The following is a 23,840-nucleotide window of genomic DNA, read 5'->3' on the forward strand; positions in this document are numbered from 1 at the left end:
GCCATCGCCCTAATCAAATGGTCTAAAATTGATTGGAGATAGATCAAGGGTGCTGGAATCCCAATCCTCTCCAACCCTTCCAAGGCTAGAGATAAGTAATAGAGGTGTGTGATAACGTGATCGGCCACTGTGTGACACTAAAAAGCCCGAAGGATCTGGACTCACAGCCCAAGCTGGTGAAGCTCCATATCGTCATGGTTGCAACGTCATCTTTGCTGGACTCTGGACAACATGATAGGTATGGATTTCTAATGTCCCCTGCCACTTACAGTGGGGAACGCCGTGGTGCGGAATCATATTCGACCCTGCATGCCAGGAGGAGAGGAGTGGCTTCTGGTAACAGCTACGCGCTGGCAGCGCATATGACGGTTGCGAATCTTTTGCACGGAGTCGAGTGACGTCGGATCGAGTGGAGAGTTTCTATGCAGTGGAGACGGTATGAACGATGGTACACATATTCACATCATCGTGGAGGCGGTGAAGATTACGGCGGTTGCGGTGTTTGCGGTAATTGCGGTGATCGCGATGGGTTTGAGCCGGACTGTGTTGTGTGGGTTGAGGGCGTGGGTTTCTGGATTCTTGGACTAATCTTCTTATGACGGTGTGAAGCCGGCGGCTCGCCCGCATGAGCCCGTAGCGTCTCCAGTTCGGACTCCAGCTTCTTCAAAGTTGCCTTCATCTCTTCTCTCTCTGCCTCCAGGACGTCTATCCGGTCATCCAGGTTCTCGCGTGCGTTGCTCGCTTTCCTCCTCGACCTCCACGACTCAAACATGATGATGCCGCCTGCCACCATGAACATGAAGCTCTCGGATATGAAGTTCGCCCCCGTCTCGATAGCCTTCGCTTCGGATAGTGGCCGTACGCGTGGCTTGGGCTTCTTGTCGGCACCTGCATCACCGGCTTTGGAGGCGGCTTCATCATCTGCTTTCGCCTGAGCCTCGGTCTTCACTGTAGGTATCTGTGCCGCCTTCTTCTTAGCGTCCGCGTCTGCCTTCTCCCTGGCAACCTGTCGGTCGATAGCCGCTGTGTCTTGGAGGAGGCCGAGCCGCATGTTGATGTCGATACGGTGAAGCCGTTGCGCAAAGTTGACGCAGACTTTGCGGAACCGCTCGTGCTCTCGGGCATTGCGTTTGATGTAGTTCTGCAATTGTCAGGTTTGTGCGTAAGGGGTAAGGGGTCTCCTTAGACTTGAACGTACAGCGATTGGTTTGGCCAAGGTCCTGATCGCCAGGGACGCGATTTTGAGGGTGAGAGACATGGTCGTTCAAGGGACTCGTCGAGCAACCATGGAATTGGCGCAGTACAGGTCAATAACAGTCCGTCACATGACTGAGAAGCATGACACCGGGCAGAGCTCAATGCACTCGCTGACAGCTGCCAGCAATATTGCTGCCTTCTGGCTGAGGTGAGGTCGGACAGTCGGCGGTCGTGAAAGTGAAAGGCAGCAGGCGTGCGCCGGCAGGAGCGTGGCAGCCGCAGCCGCAGCCGCAGGGCCGCGTCCGAACATCAGCCGGCCCCGGTCAACCATTGTTATTGTCAACTCTCGATTTTCAACCAGAACTCCATCCATCACTCGAAAACCCCCACCCTCCCTATCGCCAGATGTCTGTCCACGCTGAGGCGCCGCCGCCGCTGGTGAGCGAGCCTAGTGATTATCAATATGCGACGGGAGCGCAGCTGGGAAAAGGTGGATTTGCGATATGCCATCGCGCAGAGCTGCTGGATCAGAGCAGACCGACTGGACGGATAGTCGCGCTCAAGATCGTCAAGTCCAAGATGGAGCCTCCGAAACTTGCACAGAAGGTAGCAGTCTGTCTATGCGCTGCGAAGAAGATGATGCTGATCAAGTATACAGTTCGTCACGGAGCTGCAAATACACTCAAAGCTCCATCACCCCAATATAGTCGAGTTCTATCGCGCATTTTCGTTCCAAGCCTGCACATACGTCGTGCTGGAAATATGCGACAACGGCTCTCTTGCAGACGTGATCCGGAAGCGGAAGTATTGTACGATGCCGGAAATCCGCCGCTTCATCATCCAAACCTGCGGCGCGGTCAAGTACCTGCACCACCGGAATATCGTCCATCGGGATCTCAAGACTGGCAATCTCTTCCTAGATAAGAATATGAACATCAAGGTCGGCGATTTCGGGCTGGCGGCCGTCTTGTTGTCCCAAAACGATATTGGTGCGCGACGGACAACCATGTGCGGCACCCCCAACTACCTGGCACCGGAGATTCTTGAAAAAGGAGGCAAGGGACACAATGAGAAGGTGGACCTGTGGGCGATCGGAATCATTGCGTACACTCTCGCGGTGGGCAGGGCGCCTTTCCATGCGGCGAAGCGGGAGGACATCTACAAGAAATTGCAGACATGCGATTATACCTGGCCGGAGTTGTCCAAGACCCCAAATGACATATCGAACGACCTGAAAGACTTGGTCGGTTCACTGCTGGTGCATGAAGATGATAGGCCGGTACCGGACCAGATTGTTAGCCACACTTTCTTCAAGACTGCGTTCGTGCCGGTCCAGCTAGATTCACAATGCGCAACCCGGGCTCCTACATTCTCGAGTGTCCGCCCCCCTACAGCGGAGGTCCTCCGGAGAGGCTACTCGGACTCTTGGTACGATCTGTGTAAGGAGTCCGGCGTTGGGGAATACGCACCTGGAAAGGTCTTCCCAGTCATCGGCGGTCGAAAAATCCGTTCGGTTGTACGAGACTGCGAGAAAGAGTTGCAGGCGGGTCGACAACCTGTTGTACCAATACCGGCAGACACTGTCTACCTACCGTTCCCTGAGCGGAACAACTTCCCCTACCCTGCGGTGGAAGGGTTGAGTGACATAGTGGAGGCGGAAGAAAAGAGCTCTTCGGCTGAGGGGCAGGCGTTGATGGAGACAACAGCAAATGACCGGATTAAAGAACCACCAATGCGAGCCACCACGAGGATATCCCGAGCACCTCCATCAAAGGAAAATGTGGCACCGGAACAGCCAGCGGAGATACCTCCTCTAGACCGTCCAAGGCGAAAGGGCACTGTGCGCAAGACCTCCGATCCTGTGGTCAAAGATAGCGCACGACAGGCCACGCGGTCATCCCGAGCGGTAAAAGGGACTCAGGCAACTGTCGCTGTGGCGGGAGACCTACCACGGAAACAAGAGACGATGACTCAAACGACAGAGGTACCAGCGGAGAGTGCGATCATATCCAACAAGGTATCACAATCCGAAGGCACCGATGAAAAACCTGCTCAAGCTACCATTCGCAAGTCACCGGTACCGCCGAGTGGACCTATCATCCCCAATACCGATCCGGAAGCGGTGCTCGCGCGTGTCTCAGAGTTCCGCAACAACGTAGCTCAAGCGCTTGCAAACAGACGTAGCACATCTCGGAAGGAGCAGCGCACGCAGCTTCCATACGTTTCGAAGTGGGTCGACTATTCAAGAAAACATGGCGTCGGCTACGTCCTGGAGGATGGGACGATTGGTACTCTCGTGAATGCTACGAAGCGGTATCCAGTAACGCACGTCCTGGTCCGGAATGGCTACACTTACTTCAAGGATGGAAAAATCGACTCCAGCTTCATTAATAAGATACCTTTCGAATTTTACGCAGACTCCGCCAACGATGGCATTCGGAGCACTACCGTAGACAAGGATCGGAAGCGGTCGACGGGCGGTGTCTGGGCACAATTCAGCAGATACATGTGTCAGCAGCTCGGACAAGCTGAGACCAGCGCAGATGTGGATGCAGCAGATAGCAAAACCTCGCCTTTCATAAGGTTTTATCAGCGGCTTGGAACAGTCGGCATCTGGGGGTTTACCGACGGATGCTTCCAGGTACAGATACGCAGATTTTCTGCCCGGGGACACATGATCGCTGACCAGATTTCTAGTTCAACTTCCAGGACCACACGAAGCTGGTGATGTCGCCGGACGGCAAGTATTGCAACTTCACTTGTCTCCCGGTGGAGGGAGCCCAACACTTGAAAGAAAACGGAGACCTGCCATTCAAGTACATCCGGCAGCGGAAGACCTTGTCTGGTTTGGTGCACACGCTCCTCTTCGGCACCGCGGACGAAGCTGTAGCGTATCGAGCAGTAACAGAAGCCAACCTACTACCGGAGAAGTTAAGGTTCATCATCAAGTTAATGAACGAATGGGTTGGTTGTGGCGGTCTTGGTTGTCTCTCGCCGGAGGCGCAGCGGATGAAGTGGGAAGGACCTCAGGTGTTTGACAAGAAGAAGAATGATGAATGGGTTACCGTTGGCCGGTTCGGCGGCGATGACCCACGGGAGGAAGAACGTCCTTGAAGCGAGAGAAATTGGATCGAGTACTTGGCTTCGCTCGCTGGTCTTGGATGCAGGCTGGTGCATTGCGCAGAGGCGTTCATTTGGCGGCTTCGACACTGCACAGTCGTTGCCTTACGTAGCCTGTAGCGTGAGCGAAAATACGTACCATCGTTCGTTGCGAAGATTTTGATGTTGATTGCGCGTCGCTCTCGAAAAGTTGACGTGGCTGTGCGGCTGTGCGGCGGTGGCTTCGAAGTCCCGGCTGCTGCCGCCTTTTGGGTGACGTTGGAAACTCGATGCTCCACCATGCACTGAATGCTGCGAACACTGCGTGCCCACACAACTACACCAACCTCTCCTCTAACTTCCGACCCTCGATCCATCGTCAATTCACTCGTCCCGTTTCATTCACCGCGCCTCTACAACGATCTGGCCTAGGAACACTGGGAACATTCGCGAAATAAACAGGCTGTGGGCTAGTACTCAGCGCGGGCGCCGTAAGGATGGTATGGGCCAAACACGATGCCAGAGTACCTGGCTGCTGCGTGTACTAGGACTAACTTACGGCGTGTTTGTAGGCTGTCACGAAGCGCGCGGGGCGCAAGAAAGATGCCAGTAATACCAAACAGCCCACCTCAGGCGGGGGGAAGAGCTCGGGGTTCGCGAAAAAGGCGGTCTTCGAATCGACGAAGAAGAAGGAAGTCGGCGTCTCGGACCTCACGTTGATCAGCAAGATATCGAACGAGGCGATCAACGACAACCTGAAGAAGCGATTCGAGAATGCGGAAATCTACACCTATATTGGACACGTGCTGGTGTCCGTCAACCCGTTTCGGGACCTGGGCATCTATACCGAGCAGGTGTTGAACAGCTACAAGGGCAAAAACAGGCTGGAGATGCCCCCGCACGTCTTCGCGATCGCCGAGTCCTCGTACTACAACATGAACGCATACAAGGAGAATCAGTGCATCATCATCTCGGGAGAGTCTGGCGCAGGAAAGACCGAGGCCGCGAAGAGGATAATGCAGTACATTGCTAGCGTCTCCGGCGGCAGCAACTCGTCCATCCAAGAGATCAAGGACATGGTGCTGGCCACCAATCCACTTCTGGAATCCTTTGGCAATGCGAAGACACTGAGGAACAACAACTCGTCAAGATTTGGAAAATACCTAGAGATACAGTTCAACGCGCAAGGCGAGCCGGTTGGTGCGAACATCAACAACTATCTGCTAGAGAAGTCAAGAGTCGTCGGTCAGATTACGAATGAGCGGAGTTTCCACATTTTCTACCAGTTCACAAAAGCCGCTTCATCAACCTACAGAGGTAAAGAGGCTGGCTGAAAGCATTGGAAGTGCTTGCTGACATCTCGTAGAAATATTCGGGGTGCAACAGCCGCAATCCTACCTCTACACGAGTCGGTCAAAGTGTTACGACGTGAACGGCATAGACGACCATGCGGATTTCAAAGAGACACTGAATGCGATGAACATCATCGGCTTGGCGCAATCGGAGCAAGACAACATTTTCCGAATGCTCGCAGCTGTCCTATGGCTAGGAAACATTACCTTTACGGAGGACGACCAAGGCAACGCTGCGATAATGGACCAGTCGATCGTCGATTTCGTGGCGTACCTACTGGAGGTTGACTCGGCGCATGTCAACAAGGCGTTAACGCAGAGAGTCATGGAGACTAGCCGCGGGGGTCGCAGAGGCTCTGTGTATGACGTGCCCCTGAATCCAGCGCAAGCGACATCAGTGCGAGACGCGCTGTCGAAGGCCATTTACAACAACATGTTCGACTGGATAGTCGAGAGGGTCAATGCTTCTCTGAAGGCACGAGGCGTGCTGGCGCAGTCCATTGGCATTCTGGATATCTACGGCTTTGAGATCTTTGAGCGTAACAGCTTCGAGCAGCTGTGCATCAACTATGTCAACGAGAAGCTGCAGCAAATCTTCATTCAGCTGACACTAAAGACAGAGCAAGAGGAGTATCAACGGGAGCAAATTACATGGACGCCCATCAAATACTTCGATAATAAGGTGGTCTGCGAACTGATTGAGGAGAAGAGGCCTCCCGGTGTTTTCGCAGCATTGAATGACGCTTGCGCGACCGCTCACGCAAACCCGGCCGCCGCAGATCAGACTTTTGTTCAGCGATTAAACGCATTATCCTCAAACCCGCATTTTCAGCCACGGCAAGGCCAGTTCATTATCAGACACTACGCTGGTGACGTTTCGTACGAGGTGCAAGGCATGACAGACAAGAACAAGGATCAACTGCTGAAAGATCTCTTGAATCTCGTTGGGCAAAGCTCGAATCAGTTCGTCCAGACGCTCTTCCCAGATCAAGTGGATCAGGATAACAGGCGACGGCCGCCAACGGCTGGTGACAAGATCAAGGCTTCTGCGAACGATCTCGTGGCTACCTTGATGAAAGCATCCCCATCCTACATTCGAACGATCAAGCCAAACGAAAACAAGTCGCCTTCAGAATACAACGAGCCGAACGTGCTCCACCAGATCAAGTACCTCGGTCTGCAGGAGAACGTCCGCATCCGCCGCGCTGGCTTCGCATACCGTCAGACATTCGAGAAATTCGTTGAGCGCTTCTTCCTTCTCTCACCGAAGACTTCGTACGCAGGCGAATACACATGGACAGGTGACTACAAAACCGGCACAAAGCAGATACTCAAAGACACCAGCATTCCAGCGGAAGAGTACCAAATGGGCGTCACGAAAGCTTTCATCAAGACGCCAGAGACTCTGTTCGCCTTGGAAACAATGCGCGACCGTTACTGGCACAACATGGCCATTCGCATCCAGCGCGCTTGGAGAAACTACTTGAGGTACCGAACAGAATGTGCCATTCGCATTCAAAGGTGGTGGAGAAGACTAAAAGGAGGTCTCGAGTTCATCCAACTTCGCGACTACGGCCACCAGGTGCTCGCGGGACGGAAAGAGAGGCGGAGGTTCAGCTTGCTCGGTTATCGAAGATTCCTCGGCGACTACCTTGGTCTCAACAACCGAGGTGGTCCTGGCGAGATGATACGGAGCTCTATCAACCTAGGCGGGAATGAGCCAGTCCTGTTTTCTTGCCGATCGGAGCTCCTAGTATCCAAATTGGGCCGCTCGAGCAAACCCGAGCCTCGAATGCTCGTCCTCACAGGCAGGAATGTCTATATCGTCAAGCAAGCCCTCGTCAATCGCCAGTTGTCAATACAGGCCGAGCGAACAATCGCTTTAGGAGCTATTCGGTTTGTCAGCTGTTCTACGCTCAAGGACGATTGGTTTTCGATCGGCGCGGGCTCGCCGCAAGAGCCTGATCCTCTGATCAATTGCATATTCAAGACTGAGTTCTTCACGCACCTCAAGAAGGTAACCCGTGGTTCCCTCGATCTTCGAATTGGAAATACGTATGTGTGCCCTCTAACCTGGTCGAGCGCAGGTGCTGACAGCTTTTAGGATCGAGTACAACAAGAAGCCCGGGAAACTAGCTGTGGTGAAGGTAGTAAAAGATCCAGCCGTGCCGCGAGACGACGTTTACAAGAGTGGAACCGTCCATACTGGTCCTGGCGAGCCGTCGAATTCAGTGTCGAGGCCAACGCCGCGTGGTAGGCAAGTTCCCGGCAAGCCGATCACGAAAGGCAAGTTGCTTCGCCCCGGCGGTCCCGTGTCGAAGCTTGCCTCTCGTCCTGCACAATCCAGGCCAGTACCACAACCTGCTCCGGTGTCCGCGCAGCCCAAGGCCATCCCGCAACCGATGCCAGCCGCAACTCAGCCATGGCAGGCATCCCAAAATGTCCCAGCCGCCGCTCAGCCACGACCGATACCTCAGGCAACCCCAATTGCTGCCCAGTCGCGGCCGGTGCCGCAGCCGGTGGCCGCTCTGAACGGCGTGAATCATTCCCGAAACACATCCACAGCATCTACCGCTTCTGCGCATCTTCCTCCGCCACCTCCTCCTGCAGCCCCGCCGGCACCCAAAGAGCCGACTTACCGGGCATTGTATGACTTCAACGGTCAGACAAGCGGTGAGCTGAACATTGCAAAGGATGAGATCATCGTCATTGTTCAAAAGGAAAACAATGGTAAGTGATCGCGATTCCAGATTCGCCGATGAGACTTTACTTACCCGCCCTCCAGGTTGGTGGCTAGCACGGCGCCTCGACAACTCCGCCTCGGGTTGGGCGCCCTCAGCTTATCTCGAAGAATACGCGTCTAAACCTGCACCGCCTCCTCCACCACCGCCCGTCGCTTCTCGAGCCGTTCCAGCGCCTCCAGTTGCGAACGGCGTAGCAAGCAGCGGCATGGGCGCCGGCGCTCGTGCAAAACCAACGCCGCCAGCTCCGCCGAACAAGCGTCCAGTTGGGAGGAAACCTGCACCGCCGTCCGCACCTCGAGATAGTGGCTACTCCGGGAGCGATCGGAGCGGCACCAGTACGCCGCGGGATAGCAACGCCAGCGCTAGTATGGCTGGTGGACTGGCGGAGGCGCTGCGGCAGCGGCAGGCGGCGATGCATGCTAGGAAGGATCATGAGGATGACTGGTGAGAGGGATATGCGGCGCGTTGCGGTCGATTTGCGTTATTGTGGTATTGGTGCCTTCTTGCGTGGGCGTACGAATTCGTATGAATTGATGTTCAGGGGTGTTGAGTAGAGAAGCTTTTAGTCTTGCTCTTATCCCATGAGCCATGTTCTGGAGAAGATTGTTGGCTTCCAAGCGAGACCTCCGTCTGCTCTAGAAGAAGTGGTGTTTACGGTCCGCTTGATGCCTTCCCATACACAATCCCAAACTCTACAGCTGCTGCTGAGCGACATCTTACCATTGTGTTCGCCAGGAAATACGTAGCCGATGAACAGCAGTTGATCATGAACGATAATCCATGAGCGGTTAATATTCGGGATATCGATAACGCCTTCAACGTCACTCATGCTCGACCATGTCAATCTTCTCCTAGTTGTCTTACCGTTTGGGTCACGGTCCGACATCCTCTGCCAGCACAAAGCACCTCTGCCGTGCGTTGCAATAATTCCTCGGCTGTTAGCCACTGCGCTTATGCCACAACCAACCGCATCGCAGGCTTGGAGCTGAACATCAAAGACATTACGGCATGACGCATCTGCACGTCGGTCGACTGCCGAATCTTCGGAAGCCGAACATGTGCCGAGCATCTCGAGCGATACTCCCCATTGCGGGGTGCCACTGCGAGAACAGGATCAAGGTGTCTCCAGTTGCCGCAAACGGCTGAAGCACACTGGCCACTCACGATAGCGAATGCTGACTGCGACAAGATGATCTCTCGAATGCTGCCGCAGTTTTGCCACGGCTACTTGACAGCCCACATAATATTCGGCCGACCACATGCGGGAACCCAGTTGACGGATTGTATTCCGCTGCTGAGCATGACCCGGGGAGATCAGCCTTTACCAAGCCCTCTAGATCGTGGGGGGAATGCCTCGACTATATAAAGGGCCCGCTGCTCCAAAGTCTCAAGCCAACTTTGTAGTTTGACATGTATTGACCGCCGGTTTTGAATACTAAACATAAATCAGGATGACGAGCGATCAAGTTAACGGATCAGCAACGCCCCGAGATGCAGCGAGGAAACGGGCTTCTGAGTTATCACTCAAGGAACAGGTAGGTAGCTTTTGTTCAGGATATTCATCAGTTACACAACAGCGACATTCAGCCTTACTTCGATGCCTTTTCTCCTTGAATATCGCAAAAGTAGAAACTAGCTACAGTGTGCCTGGAATTGTGGTCACTCTATGGAAATTGTGCTTGCTCTAACAAGGAGCCACCCCAAAAAGGTTACTTGGCTTGGCGAACTTGATACAGCCTCGAGCGAAGCAGCAGCGAATCCGATCGTCATGCCATATGCATCGTGCTTTGCAACCTACTCCAAGAAGAAGCTTACTACTTTGGAGAAGCATGCTAAGTTACACAGGTGGCCTTGCTAGCGGGTGCAGACTTCTGGAGAACCGTAGCGTTACCCGAACGCGGTATACCATCCATAAAAACTACCGACGGTCCGAACGGCGCCAGAGGAGAACTCTTCAAAGAGGGCACACCCGCAGCTCTCTTCCCGTGTGGAGTCTCCCTAGCTGCGACATGGAACACCGATCTTATCGAGAAGGTCGGCCAGCATCTCGGCGATGAGGCGAAAGCCCGCGGCGCCGACGTCTTGTTAGCCCCAACCGTGTGCATGCACCGGTCTCCACTTGGCGGGAGGAACTTCGAGTCCTTCTCGGAGGACCCGTACCTGTCTGGCAAGCTGGCAGCGGCGTACATCCGGGGCGTTCAAAGCAAAGGCGTTGCGGCGACCATCAAGCACTTCATTGCTAACGAGCAAGAAACGAACCGTAACACCTCAAACTCAGTCGTTGCGGAAAGGCCCCTGCGTGAAATCTATTTGAAGCCATTTGAGATCGCTATCAGAGAGTGCTCACCATGGGCGCTGATGAGCTCGTACAACTTGGTTAATGGCACACATGCGGATATGAACTACCACACTCTCAAGGATATCCTACGCGGTGAATGGAAATGGGACGGGTAAGTGCGACTCAGAGTCTATTGGCTCATCACAGAGATCTGCACAAGCGATTACTGATTTCAATAGCATGGTGATGTCCGACTGGTTCGGCACCAACTCAGCCGCCCAAAGCATCGCCGCTGGCTGCGACCTCGAGATGCCAGGTCCGACCACATGGCGAGACGAGAAAGCCATTAAGGCAGTTGAAGACGGAGATCTCTCATCAGAAGACGTCGAGAGAGCAGCAGGCAACGTGCTTCACCTGATAGAAAGGACCCGAGGCTTTGATGGTCCCGCTGAACAACCAGAGCGCTCAAACGACAACGCTGAAACGAGGCAATTAATCCGCGAAGCTGGCGTCGAAGGCATCACGCTGCTCAAGAACGAGGGCAATGTCCTTCCGATTAAGGATGCGAAAAAGATCGCAGTCATTGGACCAAACGCGAAGCGCGCAATCAATGGAGGCGGAGGCAGTGCCAGTCTGAACCCGTACTACACGACAACGCCATTCGACGGAATCAGTAAGTCTACTGAAGCCGAACTTGTCTACTCGCAAGGTTGCGACAGTCTTAAGTGGCTACCGCTTGCATCTGAGCACTGCCAGACTCCTTCAGGCGAGCCGGGCGTTACTCTCGAATACTTCAAGGGAGATAAGTTTGAGGGTGAGCCGGTAGTGCGGCACAACAAGTCTACCGATCTATTTCTTCCCGATACAATTCCTAAAGAAGTACTGCCCGAGTACTCTTTCAGGGCAAAGACAAGGGTTCTTCCAAAGACGACTGGTTCGCACTCGCTCGCATTCTCGAGCGTGGGCCCTGGACGAGTCTTTCTTGATGGACATCTGCTGATCGACGCCTGGAACTGGACGGAAGCGGGTGATAGCATTTTTAGCAGTTCGGAAACAGTGACCAAAACGGTGCAGATGGAAGCAGGCAAGCCGGTTGACCTTCTCATCGAGAGCACCAACGAGGTCCGACCAGTGTCGAAGCTTTCTGCCGGAGGCCCCACGCATTTTTTTGGCGGATGCCGTCTCGGATACCAGGAGGAGATAAAGGTCGACTTGCTACAGGAAGCCATCGACGCTGCAAAGCAGGCCGACGTGGCGGTCGTCGTCGTCGGTATTGATGACGAGTGGGAATCGGAAGGCTATGACCGTCGGTATATGGATTTGCCGAAGGACGGCAACCAAGACCGGCTCATTACAGAGGTTCTGAAAGCCAACCCTCGGACAATCGTCGTCAATCAATCCGGTAGCCCCGTCACCATGCCGTGGGCCGACGACGTTCCTGCAATCATCCAAGGTTGGTACCAAGGACAAGAAGCAGGTAATGCACTCGCCGACGTACTGTTCGGTCGTCAGAGCCCAAGCGGCAAGCTGCCGACCACCTTCCCGCGACGGATTGAGGACAACCCGAGTTATCACAACTTCCCCGGCGAGAACTCGGAAGTCGTCTATGGCGAAGGGATCTTCATTGGCTACCGGCACTACGAGAGAGTAAAGATTGAGCCGCTCTTCGCCTTCGGGCACGGGCTCACGTACACTACCTTCTCGTACGGCGAGCCGAGTATCAGCAGCAGTACGCTCTCAGAAAATGACTCGATCAAGATAACGGTGCCGGTTACGAATGACGGTAAAGTTGCTGCGCATGAGATCGTTCAGGCATACGTCAAGGATGTCAAGTCGACGCTCCAGCGGCCGGAGAAGGAGCTTCAGGCCTTCGCGAAGGTGTTCTTGGAGCCTGGTGAAACGAAGACGGCTGAGTTGTGGTTGAACAAACACTCGGTTGGCTACTACGATACCTCGAAGCCGGCTTGGGTAGCTGAGAAAGGCCAATTCGACGTCCTCATAGGCGCGTCGTCCGTTGATATTCGGTAAGTCCCTACAGGTGCGAGTCACGAGTTCTGGTCGCTGACTGTTGTAGGTCCTCTGTGTCATTCAGCATTGAGGAGTGCTTCACGTGGATATTCTAAACGGATTCTGAGAGACTCTGGTAATGGGGCTTCATTTAGCATCTTTATGCTTCGCATTTAATAGTTACGTAATGAGATCAAATATGACTGAGTTTTGGTTCGCACTTAGAGGAGCACTCAGAGGTTGGCCAAGGAACAATACGGAAGAAGGTCTGTTACGCTCAGCTACCTAGTTAACGGCGCAAGTACTTTGGCAATAGACGAACCTTTTACATTGGCTCATGGATTAGCTGAGATGGTCTGCCGTGTCTGCCAAAAGTGTGAAAGTTCGCTTGACAAGCACCAGCAGGCGGTGTTCCTCGGATCAACTTCTGTCCGTTTTCTGCCAGCGCTAAGCCAGGACAGTGTACCGCGACATGGAAGAGTGAACAAGACGTAGCTATCCCGCTCCTGAGGTCACTCACTCACCCTCCTGTCAAGCTTCATATCCTCCTACTGTGAGTCGAGAAGCTTGCGCACTGTCTTCGCGTACTCTCGCCCTTCGTTCTGCTAGCAGAACCTCCCTCATCGCTGGGGCGGACAAACAGCGAGATCCACGCGCATCTTCCTCCTTCCACGCCCTCATCCGAACCGCTTCACTTCGTTCATCTGCTTGATCAGCACCGTCGCACATACTACGAGAAGCTTGATGTAGCCTTCTTCAGCACGTCAGTCGTCATCCGTCTCCGTCGTCTGAGCGCGTTGAGCGGGTCCGCGCATAGTTCAAGGTCTCCATACAAACAATCATGAATCCTGCGAGTCGAGACGGCTGGCCGCCTTCGCAGGCCTCTGCGCCTAATGCCGGACCACAAAGCTTGGAGCAAGACCCAGCTCAGCCTGGTAGGCAACTAGGTGGCTTCGGGTAAGTCAACGTTTGCACCCGTCGCGGAGGATCGTGAGGACAATCACGAGCGTCGAAGATCTTCGGCTTCTCTGGCAAGTCACAAAGTCCATCGAGCAGCTGCTAACAGGTTTTCTCGCAGTGTGCACCCTTCACCTCAGCAGCAACCTTCGCAGCAACCTTCGCAGCAACCTTCGCAGCAGCCTTCGAACCAGCCTAGTGGCCTTGTTCTGCCACCACCTTCAGGTATGACGACCCACCCCCATTTCTCCAAAGTTTCACTTTGTATTGAGGACTCGACTGATCTGGTCGCACAATAGCTCCTTTCTTCTCCCCTGGTCAAGCTTCCGGTCACAATCTCCCTGCTCTTGCGGGGTTGGCACAGCCAACACAGGGCTCACCACCCGGACAACCAGCGCCCAGACCACAGTCGTCTGTTCAGGAAACTGGCTATTCATTGCCCGCCATCAACCAAGCGATGCCGGGTCAACAGCACATGCAAACGCAACCAAACCTAGAGCGCGAACGCGACTTTCGCGAAGATAGAGAGAAAGAGTCGTTGCAGAGACAATTGGATGAAGCGGCCACTCGAGACACCGAAGCTCGGGAGCGCGAAATGCGCCAGCGGCAGCAGCAAGAACGAGCGCAGCACGAGAATCACACTGGGCCGATACATCTCCACCAGCCGGTCGCAGTACCTCCACAAGTGCGCGCAATGCATGGGCCGAATGGTTTGCTCGGTAACGCAGCCATGAATGGACCGAACCATTTGGGTGGACAGCTTGGTGCGCCCAATGGGCCTGGGAACCTTTTCAGCGGCAATCCTCCGCAGCAGCCTGGGCAGGCACAGCAGACCTTGATGGTTCCGTTTGGCGGCGCCCAGGGGGTTCAGCAAGCATCTTCGGGTATGGGCCAGGGCCAACAGCCGATATTGAACGTGAGTGAACCACGTACTTTGAGCCTCAGTTGAGATGCAAACCAAAGGGACTGACGTTTTGCAGGATGCCTTGAGCTACCTTGACCAAGTGAAGGTCCAGTTCGTCGCACACCCAGATGTATACAACCGATTCTTGGATATCATGAAGGATTTTAAGAGCGGAGCGTAAGTCGTAATGCACCTGAACCAGGTGACTTATAGGCTGATCAAGCTTCGTAGAATCGATACTCCAGGCGTTATCGATCGGGTGTCGTCGCTTTTCGCCGGGAATCCAAACCTGATTCAAGGATTCAACACTTTCCTGCCTCCAGGATACAAGATCGAATGCGGCACAAGAGATGATCCCAATGCCATCAGAGTGACTACACCGATGGGCACGACCGTATCAGCGATGCCAGTCGCTCGGCCATTCTCCCCACAAGGCGTACCGGTCAACGGCAACGGACCAGCTCTCAGCGAGAGGCAGCTCTTCGGTGGTGCGGGGCGAGGTCCAGGCGGAATCTGGCAACCTCACCAGCAAGGGGCTGCAATGTCCCAAGATGCTATCTTCAGTCCGGATATGCGTGCTCTTGAGCAGTCGACCTTCGGTGGTCAGCTGGCACAGAGCAACCAGGCGCAGTTGTCGTCACCGGAAGCGCAAACGCGTGAGCAACAAGCCGCTGCAAGCGCCGTGGCCTTGGCCCAGCACCAGCAGGAACAGAGGGGTGTTTCCCAGTTGCAGAATGCTGTCTCAGCAGCGACAGGTGGAGCGTTGCCTCGGCCAGGTATGATGTCTCCGTCGGCAGACATGTCTACGCCTCTTCCTGGTCAGGGCGTGAATGGCATCGGTCTTGCTGCTCAGCATGGTGTGCAGGGAGCCATGGAGAAGCGTGGTCCCGTGGAGTTCAACCACGCGATTAGCTACGTCAACAAGATAAAGGTACGTGAGCCCCGTGTTGATGTTGACGTGGCCGCAATTCATAACGTCTTTCAGAATCGGTTCGCCTCCCAACCGGATATTTACAAGCAGTTCCTTGAAATTCTGCAGACATATCAGCGAGAGTCTAAGCCAATTCAAGACGTTTACGCTCAGGTTACTCACCTGTTCAACTCGGCGCCTGACCTGTTGGAAGATTTCAAACAGTTCCTTCCGGAATCGGCAGCGCAGGCGAAAGCAGCAGAAGCGCAGCGACGCGCAGCGGAGGAGGGTGTAATGCTCAGCAACATGCGGGGCGAGCCCAGCTATCAGGCGCAAGTTCAGCAGATGCAGCAAACCCCACGTGCGGACCAGCCGCGCCTTCCTCCCATGGGGAACTTTGCGCCTACCCCAACTGCGAACCGGGAGAACAAGCGGAAGCGTCCTGACCGGCAAGGAGCAGCAGCCGGCTCATCGACCATGGCATCCATGACTGCTGAAGCGAGCGGTGCGCCAATGAGGACTGGTTTCAACCAGGGTGGTAATGCTAGTAAGGTGAGTGAAGACAAGCTTTATGTTGTCATGCAGTGAAGTGCGCGCAGATCTGCGTCGCAAAGTTCAGCTCATGCGTCAGGACCCTCACCGGTTCCAAAGTTTTTCCATCGTTTGCCTGGCTCGCCTCCAAAAGCCACATTCCTTTCTTCCATAGTTGTCTCTCGTGTGTTCTTCCATACCTCTTGTTATTACGGCGACGGCAATATGTCGTCAAACAACTTCTGGGCAACTGTGCTGAACGATCCAATGAGTCCCATTCTTCACTTCAGTGCATCTGAAGCGTCACAGGATGCGCCGCTTTCTGGTCTGAGAAGTACGCTTGCTGACGACGAAACCTTTTCGCAGCGCTCCTCAAAGCATCAACATGGCGCAAAGCAAGCGGCGCCAGCGGACGTTCCGGCTGTGTCACCTACGCTCACGCCTGCTTTGCCCGAACCGCTTCCGCCGACAAGCTCTTCTGGAGCGTCCACGGATGAACTAAACTTCTTCGACCGCTGCAAGAAGTTCATTGGTAATAAGAACACCATGAACGAGTTCCTCAAACTTTGCAACCTTTTCTCAATGGACCTGATTGACAAGATGACTCTGGTTCACCGCGCTCAGAACTTCATCGGTGGCAACCCCGAGTTGATGGCCTGGTTCAAGAAGTTCCTGAACTATGACGGAAAGGACGAGCTGATTGAGAACGTGCCGAAGGCCCCTAACAGCCGGGTGTCTCTAGCGAACTGCCGTGGATATGGCCCGAGCTATCGCCTATTGCCAAAGCGAGACACGATGAAGCGATGCAGCGGCCGGGACGAGCTCTGTCGTTCCGTGCTCAATGATGAGTGGGCCTCTCACCCTACGTGGGCCTCAGAAGACTCTGGCTTCGTTGCGCACCGCAAGAACACGTACGAGGATGCACTACACCGCATCGAAGAAGAGCGCCATGATTACGATCACAACATCGAAGCATGCACAAAGACTATCCAGCTACTTGAACCGATCGCCCTGCATCTCAAGATGGTGAGCCCGGAAGAGCGGCTCAATCAGACCCTACCAGAAGCGCTGGGAGGCGCAAGCACAACAATCTACAAGCGCGTACTCATGAAGATATATGGTCGTGCTATAGGCCAGCAAGTCGTTGATCAGCTCTTCGCTCAGCCATACTTGACCGTGCCCATTGTCCTCAGCAGGCTCAGACAGAAGCAGGAAGAATGGAAGGCGGCTCAGCGCGAGTGGGAGAAAGTCTGGCGAGAGCAAACGCAAAAGATCTTCTGGAAGAGCCTGGATCATCAGAGCCTCAACGCGAAGCAAGCGGACAAACGCCAGTTCCAAACCAAGGTTCTTCAGAGCGAGATTCAGGTCAAGTTTGAAGAGCAAAAGCGACAGCGAGAGGTTCAAGGCATTCCAAACGTTCCCAAGTACCAGTACGAGTGGTCTTTCGACGATCCGGATGTTCTACTGGATGCCTGCCGGCTTCTCCTGATCTTTGCGGAGCATTCCTTCTCTACTGACTATCCGCGGCTCACCACCTTCATCAAGGAGTTCGTCCCTCTGTTCTTCGGCCTGGACCCCGTCAGTTTCGAGCAGCATATCGAGCGGTCGCCTGTAGAGACGCCATCTATTGAAGCAGCAGACGAGGACACACCTGGACCAGATAACGGTCCGGCCTCTCCTCGACCTCACAAGACTAACGGCAAGCGGACCAATCTGCTGCGCGGTGTACTCGACCGCGGCCGCAAGCTTACACGGCACGACAACGACGACAGCATCACTTCAAGCCGAGGAAGCACGCCCGACATCGGATCGGCAATGGATGAGGATACGGCAGGTGGCATTGATACACCTGCCACCAATGGCAACACCGCAACCGCCGGCACCGAACGATGGCTTGAGCATCCTGTTGGAGGCAACATTCTCAACCGAGAGGACATAGCTCCAAACGAGCCCTACCGTCGAACCAAATACAACATGTATGGCAATGTCACAATCTACTGCTTCTTCCGGATGTTTGTCATCTTGTACGAACGCTTGTACAGATTGAAGCAGGCCGAAGATAAAGTGCACGAGACGGTCCGCCGAGCAAAAGCCCACAAGCCGGCCTTCGACCTTCGCATGGTGGACAAGCTCCCTCAGGATTTCTTTGAGGACACCAGCCCGACCACCAACTACTACCAGCAGATCCTTAAGATGTTCGAGGATCAGATCAGGACGAACTTTGGAGACATGGCTCTGGTGGAAGACACATTGCGTCGGTTCTACCTCCACGCTGGCTGGCAGATGTACACTGTCGACAAGATGCTCAGCGCTCTCACTCGGTTTGCCATTGGGGTGCTCAGCAGCGATGCCAAGGACAAGACCTGGGAAATCTACCAGCTCTTCAAGAAGGACCGTGTGCGGGAGGAAACAACACATCAGGATGAACTCAATTACCGGAAGCAAGTCGACCGGTATGCCAAGGACGGAGAGATCTACCGTGTTATTTACGTAAGTCGAAATGTTCCGTGTTGTACGAGCACCATGCTGACCTTCATAGGACCAACCCGCGAGGAAGGCCTTCGTGCAGATCTTCAAGAAAGACGATGGGACCTTCGATTCACACGCTCTCAGTCCTGAACGAAGATGGCAATACTACGTCAACTCGTACACAAGCGTCGATCCCACCGAAGGCGTCAGGCACGACAAAGTCAACATCCCTTTCCTCCGCGGCAGACTAGGCCGGACGCTCGACAGCGACGACGCAGCTCCTTTGCCGCTCCCACAGCAGATGTTCGAGGAGAACCTCACCGCTCGCATCATTGTCGAGACGTTCGGCGCCCGATTCGAGCCGAAGACGGCTGATATTTTGACGAGGAACGATACCACGCAGGTCTCGCAGGCTGATGCTGAACAGATCGCCGAGGAGCGCTTCGAGAAGGGACATGAGAAATTGGAAGTCAACAACATCTGGATGAAAGACCTCAGTAAGGACGAAGTCGATGCAAAGAAGCAGGAGTTTGCCCAGCGGATCAGCGCTGGTCAAATTGAGGGTGCAGGCGACGCTCGCGAGGATGAAGAAATGATGGATGCTTGATGCAAATACCCTCGTGTGTTTGTGGATATGGGACCTTCTGCCTATGGGTTTCGGCATGGCAGAGCGGCGTTAATGGCTGGATGAGGTGTCATGGCAGGAGTGAGATGGCGTGGGCGGTTCTGAGATACCAGGCGATGGCAAAAAGGCTTTTCTTTGGTACTGCTTTACTCTACATTTTGCTGCATACTACAGTGTTGGCGTCTTGGTAGTATCTATTCCGGCTTTAGGTACTTAATAGGACTAGGTCAATCCCAACCAGATCTGTCGCAATACTACTTCGCTGAAGCAAAGTCTAGTTGGTTAAATCATTAGTACATCACGTGCACTGGCGTGTGTTTCGAGAAGACGCGACAGGTCGCGCCAACTTCGGTCGTCAGTCCCACTTCATCGCCACACGGGCATAGAATCATGATCGCCTAAGCATTCTTACACTACTCTATATACCAGGAAGCGCTCGATGATGGTACACCTATAGCTGGCCTACACGGCGGCCAACCATTCCGCCGCAACCACAATGCCTATCGAAGCCCTCCCACCCGCCACAACCCGCCTCATCGGCTCAGCCCAAGTCCTCACCGACCCCTCCTCCGTCGTCAAAGAGCTCATCGACAACGCCCTCGACGCGCGCGCAGCCTCCATCTCCGTCGAGGTCGCCGCCAACACCATCGACGTGATCCAAGTCCGCGACAATGGCCACGGCATCGCGCCGGACGACCGCGCAATGGTGTGCCGGCGCTACTGCACGAGCAAGATCAGGTCTTTCGACGACCTGCGGAGGGTGGGTGGCAGCGTGCTGGGGTTCAGGGGCGAGGCGCTGGCGAGTTTGGCGGAGATGAGTGGGAGCTTGAGTGTCATGACGAGGGTCGAGGGCGAGGCGTGTGCGGTTAATCTGAAGATTGGGAGGGCGGGGGAGGTCGAAGGGACAGAGAAGGCGTCGCATCCCGTCGGCACGACTATCAGAGCCACGGACTTCTTTAAAGGCATCCCGGTTAGGATGCAGGCGGCGCTGAAGCACTCGGCGAGGTATTTGGCGAAGATTAAGAGGACTATGCAGGCGTATGCGCTGTGTAGACCCACCGTCAGACTTTCACTGAAAGTCCTGAAGGCTAAGAATGATAAGGGCAACTGGGTCTATGCGCCGAAGCAGGGGGCTGGGGTTGAGGACGCGGCGTTGAAGGTCGTGGGGAGGGACTGCGCTGCCCAATGCTCCTGGTCAGTCCTTGAGTCGCATGGCTTCACCATGCAGGCATTTCTACCGAAGCCGGATGCGGATTCCACCAAGATCAGCGGTATTGGGCAGTTTCTCTCCGTGGATTCAAGGCCGGTTTCTGCGACTCGGCAGACGCTCAAGAAAGTGGTTTCGATATTCAAGGAGAAGCTGAGAAAGGCAAATCCGAAGCCAGACAGTGTGAAGGATCCCTTCTTGTACCTGAATATTGTGTGTCCGCCGGACAGCTATGACCCAAACGTGGAGCCAGCAAAGGACGATGTACTCTTCGACAACGAAGCTAACGTTCTGGCGGCGGCTGAAGAGCTATTCCTCGCATGCTATCCGCAGGTACCCCTGGAAACGGTTCAGTCTAGCCCAGGTGTACAGCCAAGGGATGCAAGCACACCTACGGAAAGACAGCCAGTCATTGAAGTGTTTGAGGATGAAAGCAACGTAACACATACGCCCGCAGGAGGACGACGCGTGTGGAGATCCAACATGTACGGGCACGATGAGGAAGACACGGTTGTGGCGGACGACCGGCCTCATTCCGTGCAAGAAGATGACTGCGATGCGGAGCAGAATGCCCGTAGCGTCGAAGTATCTAATCCATGGATCATAGCCAAGATGACCACTTCCGCTCCAAAGAAAAGACCAACCTCGCTCAACAATGGCCAGCTCATGACTCCTCTTCGTGAGCGCAGCGGTGCAGAGATCAATTCGAGCTCACCTGTCCGAGCAGCAAGCCATATGCAGTCTCGTATACAGGCCCCGTTCACTCCACAGCCATCACCATCAGCTGCAAATATAGGCTCAGGATCTTCGCAAGGCGAATCGCTGCACCAAACCATCCAGCGACCTGCCTCGCCACAGCCCCATCATGCTGTATCAGATGATGAAGTTTCCTTACTATCAGCGCGGCAACCTTCCATTCAGTCAAGAAATGACTTCGTCACAGCGCGCGAGCTGACATTAGGCACGCCTCTTCATGCCATTCCTGAGGCTGCGTCAAGGCCCCATCGTCCTGCACCTAGCAAGCAGCCTAAAGATGTCAACAAGTCTCTCAAATCTCCTCTCAATGATCCCTCAGATGTCTGGTTCAAGATAAGTTCGTCCTCGCAACCCTCACGTCAGAGGGGCCCGCCTGGAAAGCGAGGACGGCCTGTGGGAGGACAGCCTTTCTGGACTCCGCGAAGCCAGGCCTACGATGCTGCCGATGCGCTGATAAACCGTATTACCTCTTCTGACACGCGGAACAATAGAGACATCCGTGACTTCGTTACCGCTGGCGAGCTGGTAGCGGCCGGTCCACGTTGGTCGGATGAGCATAGTACTGTCGCTGGTACAGAGGATGCAGACATGCTTCTGCAACCTCCTTCTCCGCACGCCCGGGAGAGTGGTTCATCTTCTGTGACCAGAGCAGCATCACCGGTGTCAAGACGTTTAAGGCGGGTTTCGGGTTCACCAGAAGCCATGGTCGACGAGATAGACGCAGAGTTCCAGCGCCATCTTGTTGGAGCAAGGGTACGGTCCCGTCCAGCTTTAGCTGAAGATCTACAACACACAGTATCGACTAGCATAGAGAGCGGAGCGCAGGCCCGAGACAAGCAACATACCGACGCCCCTCAACGCAAACGTCGCAGAACGGCCGACGGCGGACCCCAAAGGTCAAAGTCTGCCAATCTCCCACTTGAGCGTGTTCCCGCAAAGTTCCGTGTACAGGATCTTATCCTAAAGGCTCCCGCGTTTACCAATAGCATCTCTGAAGGACTGCAGCGACTTGATACGGCGACAAACCGTGTTGACTGGCATCTCCCGCCGGATAGAGCTTTCAATGCATTTGCGATTCCGCCAACACCAAGTGAGCTTCAAGCGTGGACCGTCCGGCTTACTGCTTCATTGAATGGGTTGTTTCCTAACCAGGAGGTGGAGGGGAGTCTTGGGCAGGTGCTGTCCGCTGCTGTTTCTCAACATATGAATGACTATCTGGCTGTTGATTCTGCTTGACGAGTTACGTTCTGTGCTTTTGGCATGGCGAAAAAGCTGGAATCTTAGCATGGGTCGGTGTTGCTTAAGGATACTGGTTTCGCTAAAGATACCCTGGGCTTCTTGCGGTTGGGTATATATTTATGACTATGCTTCAGTCACATTTAACTATCTTTCGCTTTTATAGCGTCGTGTTACCGGTACCTAGCTCGACTCTGTGCATGTCCTTTTCCTTGATTAATGAAGTCAATCACGCCATCGACGGGTGTTCTCCTCAAGAATGATCACCAGGAAATTCCCTCTGTCGCTACTCCCGTCGCCTAAAACGGTAGTAGGAGCTTTTCCGTAGAACGCCGCAATTGCCAGAAGCGCCTTCCATCGCGTTCAGAACCAAGCTTGGCAACGGGGACAAGTCTTGATTTAGCGGCGCGTGGCGCTTGCGCGAGGCCTCGGCCATTGCAAGCGTGGGATTGATTGCGCTAGCCGGTCGCCAGAGTGCGGGTGGTGAATGTCCTCCGCTGCAGTTGCTTTCCGCAGAGTGAAGGCCTGTTGTCGTGCGGCTCTCTAAGAGCTTCAGGCGCTGTCCCAGTCATGGGATTGCGAGGTTTCTTCTGCGGCTCCCTCCCTAGTGATCGGTGACATCAGGGACGTCAATGGAGACCTGGAAGGCCAAGCTCCTCCAGCTCAGGTTCGCGCACGCGCCCGCGCCCGCGCCCACAGTTCTCAACACCTGCTTACCAGTATCGCAGCGGTCTGATATTGGGAACATCCTACCTTTCCGTCAGCTATGACAAGTCCTTCGCCGCGGATAAGCCCATCCACTCAGCGATCGCCGTCCTGGCGCTTTGTGGAGGCGCAATTCTGCTGTCGAACAAGCTCTTTCCGCCGAGCGCCTCGTCCACTACCACGAAGGCTTATTTAGCCATCCCACTCCAGAACGCCAATGGCGGCCACCCTTCGCGGCCGAGCTCGCCGGCTCCTGGGCACGACGAGCGCGACAACACATCATGGAGACGAATCCCGCCAAAGACGCTTCTTAAGCTGTTCTTACTCGTCTTGGCAATGTGTATGCGGGTAGAGGTCTTGCACCAGGTCATAAAGAACGTACAGTGCGCGAAGAACCGTTTTACATACTATGAGGTCTGTGGGCAGTCTATCGAACGGGGCGAAGGATGAATCTAACCGCAGCAGGTTTTCCTCCCCTTCGTCGCTGCGCTGTATCGCGCCTGGCAAACACGAGCGGACCGGAGTACGAACATGAGTGAGTACTGGGCGGGAGGGACTGTAAATGCGAAAACATATCTGCGCGTTGTTAGCGGTTCCTGGATATTGGCATGCGCCACGCTACTACTCGGCTGGAGTGCCGCGTTAGGAGCATCCTCTTCGGCCGGGCCCAAGTCAACGTATATCTGCGCAGGAACGCTGTCGAACATAGCATCAGTTCCGTTCTTGCAGTTTTGCGGCTTTTCCCTGGATGTCTCACTGACTGTTTTACTTACGAGAATCACGGGGCCTTCAAGCGAGGGAAAACGTACAGGAGGCAACGGCATTTCTGTTGTAGGTTGGGCATGCATAGTAAGTCCGCCCTT

The 23,840-nt window shown here is 54.6% G+C and overlaps 5 protein-coding genes across 5 annotated transcripts; 4 read left to right on the plus strand and 1 right to left on the minus strand.

Annotated features, from left to right (window-relative positions):
• Window positions 1-484: 484 nt before the first annotated feature.
• W97_03476 (uncharacterized protein) lies at window positions 485-1,258 on the minus strand (the record flags this gene model as incomplete). Its single annotated transcript, XM_007781372.1, has 2 exons — window positions 485-1,141; window positions 1,199-1,258. 2 exons carry the CDS (start codon window positions 1,256-1,258, stop codon window positions 485-487), a joined length of 717 nt encoding a protein of 238 aa, XP_007779562.1.
• A 344-nt stretch (window positions 1,259-1,602) lies between these two features.
• W97_03477 (PLK protein kinase) lies at window positions 1,603-8,840 on the plus strand (the record flags this gene model as incomplete). Its single annotated transcript, XM_007781373.1, has 8 exons — window positions 1,603-1,803; window positions 1,856-3,838; window positions 3,895-4,263; window positions 4,869-5,613; window positions 5,663-7,703; window positions 7,753-8,017; window positions 8,108-8,378; window positions 8,434-8,840. 8 exons carry the CDS (start codon window positions 1,603-1,605, stop codon window positions 8,838-8,840), a joined length of 6,282 nt encoding a protein of 2,093 aa, XP_007779563.1.
• Window positions 8,841-9,843: 1,003 nt separating this feature from the next.
• W97_03478 (uncharacterized protein) lies at window positions 9,844-12,793 on the plus strand (the record flags this gene model as incomplete). The annotated part of the gene is made up of 4 exons (XM_007781374.1): window positions 9,844-9,927; window positions 10,238-10,842; window positions 10,910-12,694; window positions 12,745-12,793. 4 exons carry the CDS (start codon window positions 9,844-9,846, stop codon window positions 12,791-12,793), a joined length of 2,523 nt encoding a protein of 840 aa, XP_007779564.1.
• Window positions 12,794-14,091: 1,298 nt separating this feature from the next.
• W97_03479 (uncharacterized protein) lies at window positions 14,092-19,055 on the plus strand (the record flags this gene model as incomplete). Its single annotated transcript, XM_007781375.1, has 6 exons — window positions 14,092-14,550; window positions 14,615-14,715; window positions 14,770-15,469; window positions 15,524-16,000; window positions 16,358-18,481; window positions 18,519-19,055. The coding sequence occupies 6 exons, from the start codon at window positions 14,092-14,094 to the stop codon at window positions 19,053-19,055; spliced, it is 4,398 nt and encodes a 1,465-aa protein (XP_007779565.1).
• Window positions 19,056-19,569: 514 nt separating this feature from the next.
• W97_03480 (uncharacterized protein) lies at window positions 19,570-22,272 on the plus strand (the record flags this gene model as incomplete). Its single annotated transcript, XM_007781376.1, has 1 exon — window positions 19,570-22,272. The coding sequence occupies one exon, from the start codon at window positions 19,570-19,572 to the stop codon at window positions 22,270-22,272; it is 2,703 nt and encodes a 900-aa protein (XP_007779566.1).
• Window positions 22,273-23,840: the final 1,568 nt, after the last annotated feature.

Source organism: Coniosporium apollinis (assembly GCF_000281105.1).
Source record: "Coniosporium apollinis CBS 100218 chromosome Unknown supercont1.14, whole genome shotgun sequence".
NCBI lineage: Eukaryota > Fungi > Ascomycota > Dothideomycetes > Coniosporium > Coniosporium apollinis.